Source organism: Nelumbo nucifera, chromosome 4 (assembly GCF_055504915.1).
Source record: "Nelumbo nucifera cultivar China Antique chromosome 4, China Antique-T2T, whole genome shotgun sequence".
Taxonomy (NCBI): Eukaryota; Viridiplantae; Streptophyta; class Magnoliopsida; order Proteales; family Nelumbonaceae; genus Nelumbo; species Nelumbo nucifera.
Genome location: NC_142652.1, coordinates 5,943,380 through 5,963,083, shown reverse-complemented (window position 1 = coordinate 5,963,083; position 19,704 = coordinate 5,943,380). Strand labels below are relative to the sequence as shown.

At 38.7% G+C, this 19,704-nt stretch overlaps 1 protein-coding gene across 1 annotated transcript; it reads right to left on the bottom strand.

Moving 5' to 3' along the window:
- Positions 1–6,736: 6,736 nt before the first annotated feature.
- LOC104591672 (nucleolar protein 56-like) lies at positions 6,737–14,225 on the bottom strand. Its single transcript, XM_010250626.3, has 8 exons — positions 12,218–14,225; positions 11,250–11,464; positions 10,988–11,145; positions 10,415–10,602; positions 10,085–10,337; positions 7,680–7,828; positions 7,451–7,585; positions 6,737–7,219 (listed from the first exon to the last, which is right to left on the bottom strand). Exons 1-8 carry the CDS (start codon positions 12,420–12,422, stop codon positions 6,828–6,830), a joined length of 1,695 nt encoding a protein of 564 aa, XP_010248928.1. The 5' UTR covers positions 12,423–14,225; the 3' UTR covers positions 6,737–6,827.
- Positions 14,226–19,704: the final 5,479 nt, after the last annotated feature.

Sequence of the window (19,704 nt, the reverse complement as noted above, 5' to 3'; positions counted from 1 at the left end):
TACCAGTGAAACGTGGGCCGGCTAAAAATAAAATATCAGTTTTAGCCTTCTTTTCGATCTAACGGTTGACAGCTCGTCAAGGATGAACAATAGCAGAGAGGGTCGAATACGCAAACCCTAGGCCGAACCGCCGAAGTCCAGTAGTTTGTGTGACTTTCATGTGATGCGTGGAACATTGAAACTACCTCTCTGACTATCTTCCCTTCCTTTGCGTGGAGATATGAGGCCGTCTGATGAAGTTGGAATTACCGAACTTAACTGAATGACTTAATGCCCTACCTCTGCCTTTGATGAATGATGATGAATCCCTCTCCCAATCTCCCACCAACGACAAGAAGCCATGACTCGGCGTATTGGTGTGTACGTAGACCCTCTCAGCTTTAGGTCATTCTTCTTTGAAGCTGACACGCGTTTTTTTTTTTGTCTGCTCCAAGCAGTGCCCATTCTGTCAATCGAATATACAATCTTGGAAGGGCCAGGGTTCATTGCCCAAAACATCAGTTGCAGGGACACGTGTATGGCGTGAACCTTCTTAAGTACTTCGCCATGTGCCCAAGCCCAACTACAGCTCCATGACACATCTATGATATACTGCTATAAAAAAATGAGAATAACTATTCAATGTTTCCTATATATCAAAAAAAAAAAAAACACTATGTTCCTCGATTCTTCCTCGATTAAAATACCTTTTTTTTTCAACTTGACCCTTCTCTAATGTAAAGATAGAATAATAATTTTAATTAGTATTTTCAATATGCCATTGATTCAACCGGTTAAATGGTTCGAATCATCATCTATTCATGATTTTGGGTCCGATTTTACTAAGACCTGAGAATTGGTTAAAAATAGTTTAATCCAGGTTGTTGGACCATTGACCTCTTGATTCGATGAAAGAGTCACAGGTTATACATTAAATGTGCATCTAAATTTTTAGATATCATAATTTTTGCATTTTGATATTTAATTTAAAAGTTTTTTTTATTTTAAATAATTTTTTAAGATCTATGCATCCAAAGGGGCTATAGGTGTATCGTCCCACTATTTTCATTAAAAAAACGTTTTTACAAAAAATTCCACTTTTTTATATTTGTTACAAATAAAAAGGTTAAAGTGCATTAAAAATATAAATTAAATATAACATAATGCATATATTTCATGTAGGGGTGTCAATTGGACTGCATTTGATTTAGTCCAATGTGAATTCATTACAAATGGACCAGGTTCAATCCAATCCAATGAATATTTTGGACCATTTTGAACTGGGCCAATTCAATGTTTAGACCGCCTATTGACACCTATATTCTTATCTTCTATCAATGGACCAAATATTGACTCAATCCAACCCGATCTAATATAAATTCAGTAGATGGACCAGGTTCAATCCAATCCAACATTTTGCATAAAATGGATTAACCTATGATGTCATAAATAATAAAACATGAAAAAATGTAGAAAACAATTAAGCACGTCTATAATATTATATATTCATCATAATAAACAAAAATCTATGTGAAAAATAAGAATTATTTTTATTAATGATGAAAATGAAATACAAAGTTTAAAATCAACCAAAAAGAAAAACAAATTTTCTCTTTAGGTGATGACTAAGCTATTCAACTATCTAACTCAAATGGGTTAACCCTGGATTTCATAATTAAATAATAAAATTTTCAAAATAGATAGTGTGATAAATTAAAAATATATAGAAGTTTTCTAAAAAACATGGGGACATGCCTGAAAATATATAAGCATATTAGAAGATAAATGTGATAAATAAAAATTATTTTTATGAAAGATGGAAATAAACTACAAAATTAGGAAAAAAAAAGACAACATCCAACCTCTGACCCTACTAATTGGATTGGAAAGTTTAATTAAATCTGTGTTGTTGATCAAGTCATTGGTGTTTTTATACGCAATCAGTTTAGTTGTAAATAGCCCCAAATTTTTAGTTGGATGACAAGTAGACTTGTTCATGGGCTGGGTAGCTCGATGGCCTGGCCCGGCCTGGCCTGCACCCCGGTCGGGCTTGGTCATGTAATTAGGCCCGCGGGCCTAACACAGTAAGCCCGACTATGTTACGGGTCGGGCTCGGGATTTGTCAATAAAGCCCAGACCGAGCCTGGCCCGACCCGACTCAGCATTATATATTTTATAAAATACATAATATGTATTTTATATAATATATAAAATATATAAATAATGAAATATTTATTGAAATATATATTTATAATTTAATATATACATTTTTTATTTTTTTTCTTTATAATTTCTCTCTCACTCACTCTCTCTCTCTCTCTCTCTATTCAGCCACTTTAGCAGTAGTAACAACATGGGATAAATTTCGAGCTCGGGCCCAGGCCCGGGCTTCGGACTTTTTATGAGGGCCAGGCTTGGGCCCAAGTTGTAGGCTCGTTGTTCAGATCGGGCTCGGGCTCGGGCCTTAGAAAAATCTATTAATACAGAGTGAAAGCTTGGCCCGAGCCCAACCCATGAACAAGTATAATGACAAGTCAACTAATCCAATTAGTTGACATGACTAAGGGATTAAAAACACTGACAACTAAAAAAAAACAATGTTTTAAACATAAATCACATTTCCTTCTCAATAAAATAGGTCAACTTGTGATTTCATGAAATCATTGCCATCATCATCAAAGCCTTATCCCAATTATACCAGTCCGAATGAGTTGGAGACAAAATCATACACACCTAGTTGAACTACCTATCACATAGGGGTGGCAATGAGTCGAGCTTTTCACGAGCTGCTTGAGCTCGGCTCGTGAAAAGCTCGACTTGGCTCGATTTCAACCGAGATCAAGCCCAATTTAGTGGCTCGATTATTAAACGAGCCAAGCTCGAGCCTACAAGAGCTCGGTTCGCGAGCCTTTATATATATATATATAATAAAATATTATAATTATTAATTATTATAATTCTTAACTTTTTTAAATATAAAATAAAAATAAATAAATTTTGTTTTTATAAAATATTTTTTCTAAATATTTTTATAATAAAATATTTTTTTATTTTATTATAAACTTTTGACTCGAGCCGAGCTCAAGCTCAAGGTTCTGGCTCGAACCAAGCTCGAACTCGAGCTCGAACCTTGTAAACTAGTCTCGAGCCGAGCTCGATCCTGATACTATTCGGCTCGGCTCGGCTCAAATCCACCTCTACTATCACAGTTAAACACGCCAATACTCACTGCGGGCCCCAACTGGGACCCAGCTATACTGAACACTAGAGTGTTCAACCGTGATAGATAGTTCAGCCGGGTGTGAATGTTTTTGTCTCCAATTAATCCGCTCTCCGACCATATTGGGTTGACTACAAATAGGAGTGGATATGGGCCGTGATGAGCCAAATATTAAACTATTTGAACTCGGTTTGGATAAGAAAGGGCATAAGGCTTGAATTTGGGCTCAAGCTCATTTCGATCTAAAAATACTAGATCGAATTAGGCTCGACTCGAAAAAACTTATATGTTCAATCTCAATAGTAAATAAAAAAAAAAAAAAAAAACAACAACTCATATAAAAAATTTCTAATTGAAATACAAAATCAAAGGAGAAAAAAAGGAAACCCTTCAGAGCATGGGACATATTCGTTCCAGCTGCTTTGTAGATTGGGTGGAGCTCAATCCATTTGTCCTCCATATTTCCAACACATGAGCCCCGCTTTTCAAATAGGGTCCCATGGGCTATAATCTTTTAAAACCACGAATCTACCTGAAGCACCAAGCAAATCAGAAATACAAAAGCTGGTCCATGCAGATGATAACAAATTTACAATTGTTTTTTATGAAAACAAAAAAGGAAAGAACTGTTCTCCCTGCAAGAAGCTTGGTTGTTTTTAAATTGTTCAGGCGCCTCTACACTTGTATGTCGTCATCAACTCTTTTTGTCTCTGCAATTTACTTAAGGTGGCTTCCATGAATTTAAAACTGAGTTGGCTCTTTGTTACAGAGAAAGAATAAGAATTTCTCTTCGGACGATAATTGATCCATGTTCCCAACCCCACCATTCATGTTGCTTCTTGCTTGTATATTAGAGTCCCCGACTTTAAGCAAATATGATTTTATGTCATTTGGAATAATCTCCATGATTCTCTTTTCTCTTTTTAATCAGGTAGCCCACCTTTTAAGTCATAACCTTTTCTCTTTCTTCAGAGAATCAAGTGACAGCGATCCAAAACTTGGGAACAAATATATGAAGATTACAGCCATAAGTAACCAGGAATCGATTACAACCCACAATGGGCACTCAATCAATTCAAAAGTCTAATGTAATATATAAGGCTGCTCGAAGGCAGAATACGAACCACCAAGGATTTCAAATGGCATGGATTCCATTACCTTAGTTTGAATTTGTAATTTGTGGACATTAGATGAAGCATGGAATTTTAATTTAGTAAATTCCAAAAGCGGTTAAATCCCGCCAATTCATGCAAATTTGAAATCCATTCGGACTTTGGGAAGGTAGTAATTTCGAACACCCTCTCATAGCTAATTAGCTATAGATGTTATCTAAGATTTTATGTCTTGGATAAAATTCTTAAATCTCATAAACCAGAATAGATTTCTAATTCCATATCTGCAAATGTCAATACGTTGGGCCATCCTATTACCCCCTATCTCTTTCCGTGACTTCTGTCACGACAGAAGTTGGTATTCAGATTGGATCCAGACAGGCGAAGAGTAGTTGAAGTCGAAAACATGTTGACCCGTTGACCTCATGCTCCTAAAATATAAACCGGGAAAAAAATCATATAGAAGACTTTTTTAATAGTGAACCAAACTAGACTTTTTATGCACGTATGTGCCAGGAATATTCTTTAGGGTGGGCCAAGTTAAACAAAAAAAAAATGAAACAGGCAATAGAACAAATAGGATTTGGGGAAAATAGCTTAAGAATGTTTGGATTTATTACAGATTTTTAAAGATTTTTTTTTTTTATTTTGGACATTTTAGGAACTTAGAGAGTGATCTTTTACATTTTAGTTTAAGTTTTGAAGGGGGCTAAGGACCCACTTTATTATGTTTTTGACCCAGCCTATATTAAGTAACCATATAAATAACGGAGAAGTACACTACAGCCCACTGTAGAATTCTGAAATTACAGCCCCCTATAGTCTACTAGTAGCCCCCTTATAAACCGCATCCTGTCCGTGGATTTGGCATAAATCATGGTCATGATTCATCCCACCTGTACGGTGGGCCTAAAAATTCTGAGGTGGGCTGAACAGTCATTCTCCCTGTAAATAATGGTTTTAACAAAAAAGTTTGGGGGGCAAGGACCACACCAATATAATTGGCTCACCGCTCACCCCATGCCTGTATGTATATTCAAGATAGACCTGTTCATGGGCCGGGTAGCCCGATGGATCGGCCTATTGTTTTTCGAGCTTGGACAAACTTTCAAGCTTCTAGGCTCGGGCTTTCTCAAATAAACCCAGCCCAATACTATTATTATAATAAAAAAATACTTATGTTATATATAATTATAATATATATTTGTTTCTTAAATTATTAATAAATATTAATTTACTATTAGGAAATACAAATTAATTTATTAATTTATTAAATTATTACTAAATTAATATAATATTAGTTTGTAAAAATACATTGAAAATAAGACATTTTGTGTACAAATCAAGCTTCGGGCTTGGAATCAAGCTTTGGACTCAAGATCTAAGCCTGATGGTTGGACCGGACTCGGGCTTGGGCCTGCACATTTTCTGTTGATAAAGAGGCCCAGCCCATAAACAAGTCTATTCTTGCCAAAAACAGAGTCTGAAAACATCAAAGTTGTGTAAAAATATAGCAGTTGTTTACAAAACCAACCATCTTGTCGAACACTCCTAAAGACTTGGAATTACAACTATTGTCCATCGGACCTTATACCCTACTGCTGATTCCGGCCCTCCCATTAGGACACCCTGCTAAAACCAAGCTTGTTGGTTGTTGAATTGAAGATTTCGTCCAATGTGACCTCTAGCTTTATACTAGTTTGGATGCATAGTAGTGCCAAGCGTCAACTTTTTTTCTTGTCTTGAGCTTTGATGTGCCACGTAGGTGACCCTCTTTTAGGCTTTTACTGAAAGCCGAAAAGAACAAGTAGGCACGAGCGATAATATCAGCACTCAGCGGAGGGAGGTTGCGCTTGCGCCTCAAGAGACCTAACTGAACTGTTCGAGATGGATGACTCATGCATTAGTTCAATGCAGCTATTTGTTGCAATACCCAGTAAAACAGAGAGGACTCCTCGTTCGTTCTAAATTTAAAACACCTGATTTTTTGGGTTCGGTCGTGGCATGTCCATTCATCAAATGGCCCACGAAAAAAGCCACCTTCCCCGTACGCCCAAAACACACTGGAGGATTTGCTCTAAGAATGAATGCATTTAAAAAAGTTGAGACATGGCGAACTTCATTCTGTTTTTTATACAAAGACAACAGAAAAAAAATACACACAAGCATATTAGGAATTTTTGCTCGTCTGTTTTACACCGTTATACTTCGACCTGATACATCATACAACACCATGGGGATTTAACGTTCGTCCGTTGGGAATAAAATAATGAAACAAATGTCATGAGATAGTAATTAGAGAATAACTCACCGTCTGCTTTATCACTTGCTAGCCAAGGAAAAGGTCAAATACTTAAAGCTAAACTGCTAGGAATGCATGTTAACCTAGCTGCAGGCTGACTATTTGATTGAAGAAATCATCAAGGATAAAGGTGGAGTTACCCAGAAAAATCCAATATAAAAGCAGCAGTCTACAAGGATACGTAATTAAACTAAGCAACATCTTTATCAAGAATTCACTCTTCATCGTCACCTTTCGACTTCTTTTTCTTTTTTTTCTTCACTTCACTTGCACTCTGGATATCTTGATCTTCCGTGTCTACGTCTTTGCTCTTCTTCTTTTTCTTCTTCTTGGTTGTTCCTTCCTGATCTGAGTTGAACCCATTCACAGCACCTAAACTTTCAGGAGCCTGAACATGATCCTGCTCCTGTGCCAACTTACGTTTCTCCTTTTTCTTTTTCTTTTCTGTTCCTGGTGAAGCATCTCCATTTGTAACAGCCATAGCCTCATCCACCACCATAGGCTCACCATTCACAGCAGCTTCATCTTTAGATTTCTTCTTCTTGCTTTTCTTTAGAGAAACTTCACCATCTGCATTTTCTGTATTTGGCGCAGTATCCTCATCATCTGTGAATGCATTGCATAGAGAAGAAAACACAGTGAAAAAAGATCTGAAGAAAGAGAGATCACCCGGGCACCAAAAACAATTGCAACATAATTGATATATATATATATATATATATACATACACAATACTTTTTTCATAACAGATCATAAGTGCATTCAAAATCCTATGCAAACCATGGCTTACAACCAATTGGTGTGTGTATTAATTAATTAGCTTTCTGATATGCTCACCTTTGTTCTGAACACTTTCAATAGCTGCTTTCATCACATCAACATTCTTGCGAGGTGCAACCCCCTTGTCATAAAAGTCAAGTCGTTCCTCAACCTGTTCACGGAGCTTCTCTCCAAAAACAGTAGTGTTCATCTCTGTATTTACAAATATTTTATGGGTTATCCAAAAAACATACTTCCACAGATAGTGGGAATGAAGCCATCATATCTGACATCATAGGAAATTTACCTGAGAAACAGTCAATGCGAGATGCAATAGAACATTTGTTGGCAAGATACCGAGCCATACGACCCTTATTTCTAGCAGATGCCCGGCCAATAAAAGACGAATGGAATATGAGGCCATACTTTGGTGTGTTCCCTCGTGTTTTTAATGCCCTGAAAACAATAGCAAAAACTTGAATTAAGGAAACTAGATTTAAGAAATAAAGTATTTGCAATTAATGTGATCAGATGACAAATGACTACAAATGGGTTCACTCTTTCTAATTGATCAATGGACATATAAGTTTCCTGAACGGGGATTTAATTCCATGGTGGTGGCAACATCTAAGAAACAAGAAAATTTATTTAAGAATGAATTCTTTTTTCAAGTCATAAACAATACATTCTTGAACATATAGAAGAAACTTCAAAGGTGTTCTGATCATTTCATTTGGCCTATTACAACATGAAGTGGCAAAAGAATACCGCCAAACTATGGGGGAAGTAATGCCTTTTGTTGGTAATTACTCCATTGCAATGATATGGACAAAGTATATCATACACTACTTTGTTTCCAAAAAGCAACAGAGAAATGGTACTCTTTTATTTCTAAAACCAACAGCTGACATTGCAGAGGATTAGTGGTATTCCAAATCATGAGATTCATGATTTGAATCGTATGATTCAAATCAAATCGGGGCTAAAACAATACAAATCATATATATATTGTACGATTTGTAAGCAAATCACTAGTGTAAATCGTAATTCATGATTCCTGGACGATTCATGCGATTAGAGTTTGAAAGCTTAAGATTAAGTTACCATTTAACCCTCTTCCTTTTAAAAGTTTCTCTTTTACATAGAGAGGCAGAATCGTCATTTTAGTTATAAAACATAGAATATCCACTTTGGTCGATCAACTTACCATTGAAGGAAAAGATTTCGGCGGGAGACTGGAAGAGAAGAAACCCTCCTCCATTGTTTCAGTGAAGCTCAAAATCTCCTCTACTTGTTTCAGTTGTTTGTGTTGAAAGGTAAGAGAATTTGTTTGTTTTTTTTTTCTTTCTTTCTTTCTTCTTCCTCCTCCTCTTCCTCCTTTCTTCTTGTCTTCTTGTCTTCTCCTTTATTTTAGTCAGTTTTTTGGCATGAAAATAGGGGCTACGCCCTATTTATTTCAATCGGTGTTTTGGCATAAAAACAGGGGCTCCGCCCCATTTGTTTCAATCATTTTTTGGCTTGAAAACAGGGGCTCCGTCCCATGTTTTTCATTCATTTTTGCATGAAAGCTAAGGATACCTAGTTTTGTTCTTTCTTTTTGAATAAAAACAGGGGCTCCACCCTATTACATTTTCCCCTTGTTTCATAATATTTTATCTTGATTTTTTTGCATAAAAACAGGGGCTCCGCACTTTTACTATTAACCCTCTTTCCATGCACAAACAGGGGCTTGTCCCGAATATTTTTACTTGTTTTCTTGCATGAAAATAGGGCTTTAGCCCTGATATATTCCCCTCACCCTTTTTCTAATCATAAAACAGGGGTTCACCCCCATTCTTCATTCTTTTTTACACATAAAATAAAACTGTATTATGCAAAAACAAAGGTGTATTCGCACTTTGTAGGTTAAAACAGGTTGCTTTCTATTGTGCAAAAATAGCTTCCTTTTTTTGCTAATGTTAAAATAGGTTCCATTCCATTATTTTCACTCTCAGTTTTTATGAAAAACAGGGATATATTCTATTTTTTCACTCTTTTCTAACATGAAAACAAGGTTCATTTGTTTCTTTCTTTCAATATTCTTATTAAAACAGTGGCTCCGCCCCATACACATGATATCTCTTTATACTCATTAATTTCAGAGAAATTAATTTCTTTAGTTGTATAACTTTCATTTGTAGGGTTTATCTCACTATTGTATAAATTGTATGGATAATTATTAATTGATGAATTGATATGCGTTGTTTGTTGCTTTGTTGAACACTTGACAGTTGAAAGTTAAAATTTAAAACAATAGAAACAAGAATCTATACTTGTAGATTATAGACTCTAGAAAACATTATGGTTCCTTTTAAAAAATTGTGGTTAATTCATATTTCATATCAAGATAATTAAATATATTACTTTTTATTGACACTAATGTAACTATAACTCTGTCATTACTATATGTTTATAAGATGTTTATGGGTTAGAAAGCTTGTGCAAAGACATTTTTTCTATTTTTTGAGAGATTTAGGTATATTTTAGAGTTTTTAACAGCTTTTGAAAAAATAAGAAAAAATCTTACGATTTACGATACAGCTCGATTCAAACACCTTTACGATTTTCGATACGATTGTGATTTTCAGAACATTGGGTATTACCATTGAGGCTTTTTTATTTCCACTAAAGCACTACCACTTTCTATTGGAAGTGAAGGTGCTGATAAAATACCTGAAGAGTGCCTTCTCAGCACCAAGAATTTGAAGAGTAGAAGCTGGGCATTTGGCCAAATTTGTGAGACTGCCAGCATGAGAAATCAAACGAGCCGCTACAACTTCACCAATTAGAGAAGCCAAATTTGGTGCAATGTCATTCATTTTAGTCACCAAATACTCATAAAGTTTCTTTCTATATTCAGAGAGGTCCATAACCCTCTGGGCGAATTGCTGGACATTAATCAAGTCAATTGGGGATAAATCTTGTCCTGCATAAATTAAAAACAAAATATGAATAAAAGATGAGAAATAGACTTGCCATATAAAATAATTTCATTATGTTTACCCATTGAAGCTTTTGCTGCTTCAACAATCTCTTTTGCCTTGTCTTCATCCCCAAGTATCTCAGCTAAGCCCGGGATTTTGTCCTCAGATAGTTCTGATTTGTCCTCCACATATTTTGCAACTTTGGCATAAAGATAGTTGTCATTGACAATCTTCACTAATTCAGGGAAATGCCATGAATACCACTCTCTGCAGGACAGCATCACAGTAAATTAATCATTTAAAGATAAAAAAATCAACTGCATCCTTTCTATACCAGAAACAACATATAAGCAGATAACAGACACAAGACCCATAAACCCTAATAATGGCAATTAACTATTTCAATGTCATCCAAATTTGATGCAAAGTTTATGGCCTTGAGTTTACTATGTGTTTTTTTTAAACGTAGCATAAAAAACATTCCAAAACTAGGCAATGTGAACAAGGAGAGGACAAATAAGATCTGATAGTGTTAGTGACAGAACCAAGCTACTGTTTGTGACATCATTTGAAGTATATTTAAGACTAAAGTTTACTTTAGACTACTACCAAACAAAAAAGGGCCACTAGAAAACAAAGATGGACAACAAACCTGACTCGCATAGAAAAGGAGTTGATATCTTTATCAAGAGTATCAAGGAGGAAGATTGCTTGAATAATCATATTGTCAACTCTGTTCACATTGAACTTAACCTTTGCCCTGCTGTAACTGTGCCCCAAACCAAGCTGAGCCTTTTCTAAGTCACCAGGCTGTATGAACAGAGGGCATCTAGAAATATCAGAAAGCTGAACAATTCAGAGAATATAATACCACCTACAATACAGCATCTGGAGAGAGTGACAGAGTGCATCACCTTAAGGTCCTTGATAAACCTGTCAAAATGCAATCGAACACCACGAAGAATCTCAAGCACAAACTCATTGCTCAGGCAAGGAATTTTAGTAACTTCTGAAATATGTGACCCAATCTTTGGCTCAGCAACTCCTAGTTTGAATTTGACCTGTTTACCTTCCTTAATTTTAGGGAGATTGAGTTCTAAAAAGTTCCTCAGCTCCTCGGTCATAAGTCCTGAAAACCATTATTAGACAAACCAGCAAAATGTCATAATTTTTCAATGTGAGTCAAGGTTATTAAAAATAGAGGGATAACGGGCAATGTACTCAAAAGTCAAAAGTGATATTGAATAAACAATTGGCTCATTAACAATCTAGTAGCACCAAATTTCCAAGCAACTAATTACCGAAAGTAGGGAAAAAAGCAACTAAGCATGTTGCCTTACCAAATAAAAACAACAATAACATCCGTTGAATCACAACAGCTAAATCAAAGAATAAATGAAGGAAATAGAAAACAGACCCATAACTTTTCGGTTTATTGTTTTTATTGCTGAGGTGGGCTAAATATCAGCTGTTTTAGAGCCACTGGAGACACACCACACTAAGATGCAATACACAAGAAGCAAAGGCTCCTGGACAATTAAACTTCAATGGATATGTAATTATATATTCAAAAAGCCTAGAAAATTCGCCAAAACAATATATTGATCATTGATCCCGAGCATGGGAGACTTTGAAACAACACACTTGTAGGTCCCAAGAAAACCAACTGCATTTAACACTGTAAAGCTCAGGTGAAGCATACAGATATCAATAAAACCATGTGACGTTCAACTAAAAGAACTTTACCAAAAACAAAATCTTTGACAACATGTAAAAAAATACAAGGCCACCAACTAAAACCAATAACAAGTAAAGAAATAGTAGCAAGCTCTGAACATGCATATCTAAAATTTACAAAATCTAGATAGCTCAAAGTTTCCACCTTCAGAAACAGCGTTGCATTGGTTTAGAGCGTCAAGTGCAGACTCGAATGGATAGAATGCTGCAAGCTTGACCACTTTCCCGAACCGATTTAGATCCACAACAGAACTCCGAACTGCTTCAGTGTTCTGTCCGATTTCATCGATGCCGTGTGCCAGAAAGAGGGCGTACCCAGAGGAAGATTCAAATAGTGCATACAACGCCATTGCGAAGAACAGATAGCAACCAGCGATTCCAGAGGGGTAGAAATAGGTGTTAAAAGTTGTCTTCCCCTGCTCTCCGGTTGTTTTAGGGTTTTGGAGGTAATGACATGCTCAGTCGTTTTACGAGGGGTTTAGGGTTTTTCTGAAGAGGATGTTATATGATATATCCTACTCTCGGTGTCTCCGTGCCTCGGGTACCATTCGTATTATTATATCGACCAGGACACCGAATTGAGAATTTGAGACCTGTTCACGGTCCGGGCGGTTCGGCCCATGAACATTTTACGCTACTTCGGGCTCGGGGCTTCGGGTCCATTCAAATTTTAATAAAAACAAACCCGAGCCCGGCCCATGAACTTTAAAAAATAAAAATTAAAGTCTTCAATCAAAATCTATGATTCAGCTGGTAATCAAGGCCTCGAGGGTCAAGAGATATTGGTGCATCATTCTGTGTTCAATGATTATTTATGAAGAAAATCCAGACGCGAAGAACAAACAAATATTTATCTTAGGTAAATCGCGACCACTATATCGGGCTCAATGACTTACCCCTGAACCTCAATTTTCACTTTGCGATAAATACCCCTCTTTTAGAGTTATGCTATTTAACTTCAAAAACGATTATTCAGCTATTTAATTTTTTTAATTCATAAATTATTTTTTTATTTATTTGAATAATTTATGGTTTGATTATTTTTCTAAATATAATAATGAAATCTTCTTGGTTTCTCCAATAAATCCTCACTAATTTCTATTTGGATTTAGTATTTAAATGAAAATGGTATAGAGGTTTATTTTTTATGGATATAAATTTAAGGTTTAGTTCGATTTTTATTAAGGGCAGTTTTTTTAAACTACTCTTATATTTAAATTAATTGATTAAGTATATCACTGCTGTTTGATTATTGTCTAATACTATCTCTACTGTTTTAGAAAATTACTGTTGCCGCTAAAATATTGATGAAAAGCCTGAAATGTCCGTTTTGCCCTTAAATGAAATCCGAAGCTCCCGTTCGTCTTACTCAGTTTGGTCTTCACTTCCAGCAGCAGCGGTTGGCGGTGCCCCCGCCATGAATCTCACCGTCAGGCGTTCATCCTGTAAGAGAAAAGCTAGAAGAGTTGGCCGTCGCTGACCGCTGGGTAGGATCATTAGGAACATCTCAGTCTGATCAGGATCATCTAGCCCCGCCATCAATCTCATCGTCAGACGACCACTACCTGTCTCCACAAAGAGATGGCCGCCGATCTATTTAAAATCAAATTAGGGGTATTCCCAACGGCACTTTGTACCCTACCTGTGTTCTCTCGATTTGCTCTGGCGCTCTGTACCCTCTCAATCTTGACACAGTGGAGCAGCAGTACTCCCTTCTCCCCTCTGACCTCTTTTTCTCTCACTCTATTGCTATGTACTCTCACTCTATTTCTCTCACTCTATTCCATCGAGGCCCCGCTATGATCTCAAACCATTCCCTTTTACCTTCTTCCATGCTTTCATCCACTGACCAAATTCTCTTCCACCACACCAATCCAGTGGTCTTTGATTGGTTCAAACCTAAATAGGGTATGTAGAAACGATACTTTCTCTTGCAAACACAACATCTGGTAAGTCTTCACCCAATTCACTCTTTTTGTTCTCGAAATCAGGAGTCTTCGTTGCCATTCGGTTGATAGATCGAACACATATGAAACAGACATACTTCAGAAGTTGTCGGGGAAAAGCAAGGAGAAGATCCATAACCAATCTTGGAACCCTTAAACCTATACTTCTTCTCTCTACATCTTCTTTGGTGTGAGGAAGAGAAGAGTGATGAAACATGAGAGAGAGAGAGACTGGAAGTGGAGGGGGCTATCCCCGTAGCTAGGTAAGGACCGAGCTGGCTCGGTTTGAGACTACTAAAAGGAAGAAGATTGTGAGGGTAAAAATGGGTCATAAAAAAGTTATATGTCACATGTGTACAAGTTTTGACGGAATATTAGCAGGTGCTAACGGTAAGAGTAGAGCTAGTCGATTGTTAGAAATAGTAGGGATATTTTAAGACTATTGGAATAGTAGGGGCAGAGTTAGTCAATTTCCTAAACCTTATTAACAAATTTGCTCTTTTATTAATTTATTGTAGAATGGAGTAGATAATTTTTACATTAAAAAAAAGAGACTAAAGAAACAAAATTGAGGTACTTTTGGGGTCGATTAGGGTTTGAGAGAAAAGGCAAGGGAAAGAGACTAAAGAAAAGTCTAGGTGGGTATTTTGATAATTTAATGCATTCCTTCATCTAACTTAATGGCCAAAGGGGTTTGTTGTAAATTGAAAGTTCACGAGGGGTAATCAACACAAACCCCTTGGTACAGGGGTGGGGGTCTTTATAATTTACCCTTTTCTTTATTTCATAAACATTTAAATGATACACCTTTTTAGGAGTGCTCACGGCTCAATTAATCGAACAGTGGGCTTATTTTTTAAACTGAGTTGGTACTATCAATTTATGGACAACCAGTAAATGAAACCAAATCAAAGCCGATCCATTAACTAATTTACCAGTTTGGTTAACCGTTAATTCGGTTTATCGGGTTTTCAAATGTTTATATTTGTAATGTATATTATAAAATATATAATAACAACTATAAATACATGCAAAATATTATATTATAAATATATAATACATATTTATTAATTTATAATATATAGATAATATAAAATATATAATATATAAAAATATATGTATACCGGTTGGTTTGATTAACTGCCATTTTTTATATTTGTTAACCGAAATCGAACTAACCGATTCGATTAATTGGAATTTTTAGTTTGATATCATCAAATTGGTTAGATTCGATTTTCGGTTTTTCTTGCTCACCCCTAAAAGCTTTACCTTATTTGTATTTGCTCAAATTTGGGGCAAGCAACTCCAACATCAATGTATAGACCAATGGCCCAAAACAATCCAATAAGATGGTATAGTTCAAATTTGCAAACCCAAGTGGTCAAGCCCAACTTATACTTAATCCGACACAAATTGGGTTATAAATTTTTTTTCCCTCTTTTGCAGCTATTCTTTTTATTCGAACTCTATAATTTACAAATATATATAATGCAAAACCATGAATACAGTATTTATAAACATTGTATTTGTACTGTACATATATTTTATTTGCACTGTTTTTCAATAATGCAAATACAAATATATTAAGTGCAAATACACATGTTTGAATTAGTTGTACAATGTAAATAAACTCTAAATGCATATAATGACAATGTGATCCGTTATTAACCCGGCTGGTCAAACTGTTCAACCCATTACGTGGCATGAAAAATGAAAATGTTTTTCAACCCCGGAAAAATACCAAAAAAAACATTGGCTTCGATATAAGAAAAAAACTGTTGATTCCAAAGGTTACACCAATGAATCACATTTATCTATGTGTTTAGTTTTGTGGGCGTTTTATGGATGGGTGTTTCTTGAAAAATTACTTTTATTAAAAAACGTCACTTTAAACATATATATTTTTTTGTTATTTGGTTGAGTGCTTCCAGTAACACTTCATGATGCCATCTGCCACCTCAATTTACAATAAATGTTTTTAATTTTTATTATTTGATTGGGGCATTTCAAGCAATACCCCATAAAACAATACAATGTGACATTGCTTATCTATATTGGAGCACCATCATGCTCATCTAATGGTCTAAAGTACTCATATATATTGATGGTGCGCAATCCGGCCGATCCTAACTGTCAACAACCTTGCCTCTGACTGGAGCAATAGAGGGCCTGAAACGGAGAAAAAAGCAGGGAATCTCCGGGGAGGAACCCGGTGAGATTACTCCGAAGCTCAAGTTAATATTCTCTCAAAGGCAAGATAAAACCAGATGGCGCAAAGTTCACATACCTTGTTCTTGGGGGGTAGAGAGCCTTTTATAACCACTTCACGCACTCACTCCTAAGCTTCAGTCGGGTCGGGTATGATTGCCTCTACTGGGGCAGAACCGCCACTGCTCTCTTTGTCGGAGCCGTCTCTGTAACTAGAGATGGCAGTGGCAGGTGGTGGTGGCAGGTGGTTGTTGAAGTGCGGCTGTCACGCGTTAGATCCCGAGTCAGTCAGGTGCGCCGCCCCTGGATACGGACTCCTTCGGTGTCAGGTATGGTACAATTGTTTGGTTCGGCGTCCTAGAGGCGAAGTGCTGGAGTGGTGTGCGAGGCGAAGTCTTGAGTTTGGATAGAGGTGAGGCCTGAACTGCCATGGGGCAGGCCAGTTCGGGTTGTTGCCATTTGTGTTCGTAAGGCTCGGGGCCTAAGGGAGAGCTCGGGCACCTTACGGGGAGTTCGGGCTCCTTGCAGGGAGTTCGGACTGTTGGTTCCTCCTTTCAGAGCTCGCGCCTTGGCGTGCTGTTGTGTCGAGCTGTTGCATTTGCCACGTGTTGAGTGGTTACAAGGTCGGGCCAAATCTTCCTTCATCAATTGTTCCCCACTACTCGCGCTAAGGGTCTTGCCCTGGCGCAGGGAGTTTATGAGGTGGCGGGTGGATTTTTCCCGTACTTTGAATTGGTTGACTGATAGCGTGAGATGCGCATCATCAGGATTTTTTCGGGTTTCTCGAGCGCCAAAAAGACAGGAAACGCGCCAATCTCCCTATAAATGCTGATAGACGTGACAGCGCGCGCTTTATTTTAAAATTCAAAAATCGCGCCGCTGGGAGACGTGACAGCGGGCGTCTTTTCAAATTTAAAATCGCGCCGCTACCGCCTTTAATGCGAGGAGACGTGCGCTGACGCTCTTTTCAGTTCCAAGAGACATGTGCCAGTCACGTCTCGGTCTCAAGAGATGTGCGGTCAGCGCGACTGCGGGCCGTTGGTTTGGCTTTGATCTGAACCGTTGATTCTCGGTTACTGTGGGTATAAATAGTGGGGGACCCCAGTCGTTGTCATTATCCTGCGTTTTGCTTCTTCAGCTCGCGTTCACATTCCCGTAGTCCGTTTGCTTTTTTCCGAGTGAGTACTTTCCTGGAATTCTTCTTCTCCTTTCGATGTCTAGCTCGGATAGCTCATACAGTTCTTCAAGGGGGTCGGATGCAAGTTCTACGAACCGAGTTGCATCCTCCGACAGTCCTAGTGAACCTGAGGTAGAACTCGAGGAAGAATTCGAACCCGTAAGTCGAGTCACCTCGGGTAGTTTGGCGTCCTCCTCTCGTCAAGGTCGGACGTTAGACAAGTTTGGGCCCTCGACCATGATGCCTGAGGGGTTTCACTCCCTTATTACCTAGTTCAACTTGCCTAGGGAGTACACCGACTTCATACCCTTGGGCAGTTTCCCTGGGGAACACGGTCCTGATGAGATCGTGATATTCCAGGAGCAACTCATTGCGGGGTTGCGCCTGCCTTTCCACCCCCTCATTGTCGAAGTTATGAACCACTTCGGCGTTACTGTCGGTCAGCTTCACCCGAACTCCATTTGTAACTTGGTGGGGACAATCTCCCTATTTTGCGAACAGGTCTTGCCTTTAGACCTGGAGATCTTCTCTTCCATTTTAATGCTTAAGAAACAAGCGGGTCCCCTTCCTGGGTGTAGGCGGGCGTATTACCTGTCTCCTCGCCCGGGTTTTAAGCTTTTACACGAACTTCCCAACAAGTTCCCGGCGTGGAAACGAGACTATTTCGGGGTGCAAACTGCATTGGGGTGGCCGTTCCAAACCGGGTGGGGGATGGCCGCCTCTGACGCCGGTGTTACGCTTGATAAGGAGACGGCGAAGGGCCTCCGGCAATGGGCACGGCTTGGGCTAAAATGCCATCATTATCTGATGGAGGCCAAGCTCATTGAGGCCGGTCTTAGTTCGGGTAGGTTCTTTACTCAAAGGTTTGTCTTTTCTTTTTCTCTGTTCTTTCGTTTTTTCCTGATGCCAAGCTCATTTTGCAGGTGTGATGGACTTAGAGAGGACTCGTGGTGGGCACCTGTTTCACGGCTTGAAGAGGAGGAAGCGAGTCTCCTAACGAACTCGTGCCGAGCTGCCCCAAGATGCGGAGCCCGAGGTACCAGACTACCCGTCAGTCGATCCGCCCAGGGAGCCCGAGATGGCCCCTCCGGTACATGAAGCGGCAGGGGCCCCTTATGCCGAGGCTACTTACACGGGGGCTCCCGCTTACTCTGAGTCTGCTTATACGCGAGCTGGGCCCTCAGACTCGGGAGCCCAAGGCGAGTTCAGGAGCGTGTTGTTGCCGAACCACGCTCTTCAGAAGAGTAGGGAGGCCATCTATCCTGAGGAGGTCGTGGCATGAACCGAGCTTCCTTTGAACCAGGTAACTTGTCGTGCTGCCACTCATGCCATGGTGGTAAGTCAGATTTCTTGTCAGGCTCTTTGCTTTTATCTTTCTTGCTGTCGTTCTTTTGATCATTTGTTCTTTCCTTTTGGTAGGTGAATTTTTCTATCCATGCCTTGGCGGCCCAAGTGGAAAGGAGCTCGAGGCAGACGCGAGCTGCCGAAGAGGCTTCCCGTGCTGCCGAGGCGGCTTCCCGAGCTGCTGAGGCGGCTGCTCGCGCAACACAGGCCAGGCAAGCGAGGTCTCAGAGAGATGCCGAGGCCATGAGAGTTGTGGTGAAGCATATGGCGGACCTGAGGCTGGATTTGCAGCATCAGGTTGAATACCTTCAAGAGGATATTAGGGAGATGACACAGATATTTTCTCAAGGCATTGAGGATGCCGAGAAGAAGGTCGTCGATGAATACATCGCCTCATCGCACTTTGATGACCTAATGGTGGACTCGTACAGAAGGGGATTTAAACTAAGCCGGTGGATGATCCGGAATATGTACCCCGAGCTCGATATTAGTGTCATATCCACTTCGCGCATTACTAAGGAGATGGCCGACGCCGCTGATGGTGAGCCGGATTCTGAGGGCGAGGCAGGACCTTCGGGTATCGTTGAAGTGCCTTCTGATGGTGAAGAAAGACCTCCGAGCCTGTGATTTTCTTTTGATTAAGTGTACACAGTATTATTATTATTATTTTTTTGTGAAAAGTACGCAAAGTATTTTGCAATGGAATGATTTTTCATTTGATTAAGTGTTGGTCGCTCTTTCCTCCGAACTGACCATATGCCGATGCCTCTATTAGTTCGTTGTCAGCACTTTGCCTGAGCCTTTGGTTGGCACTTTTTGCCTTTGCTTGCCTATGCCGAGGTTCTTTGTTAGCTCGGCATCCTAGCCCTAGGCTCTGGTAACGACTTTGTCCACTTCGCTTGGTGGTCTATAGGTAGTATCGCCTTAAGTTAATGACGTTCCACGCTTGGGGTACTT

Coding starts and splice junctions, on each gene's coding strand:
- LOC104591672 (XM_010250626.3), bottom strand. CDS start 12,422: ATGGCGTTGTATGCACTATTTGAATCTTCCTCTGGGTACGCCCTCTTT. Junction 11,465..12,217: donor ATGCAACGCTGTTTCTGAAG/GTGGAAACTTTG, acceptor AATGGTTTTCAG/GACTTATGACCGAGGAGCTG. Junction 11,146..11,249: donor GGTTTATCAAGGACCTTAAG/GTGATGCACTCT, acceptor CTGTTCATACAG/CCTGGTGACTTAGAAAAGGC.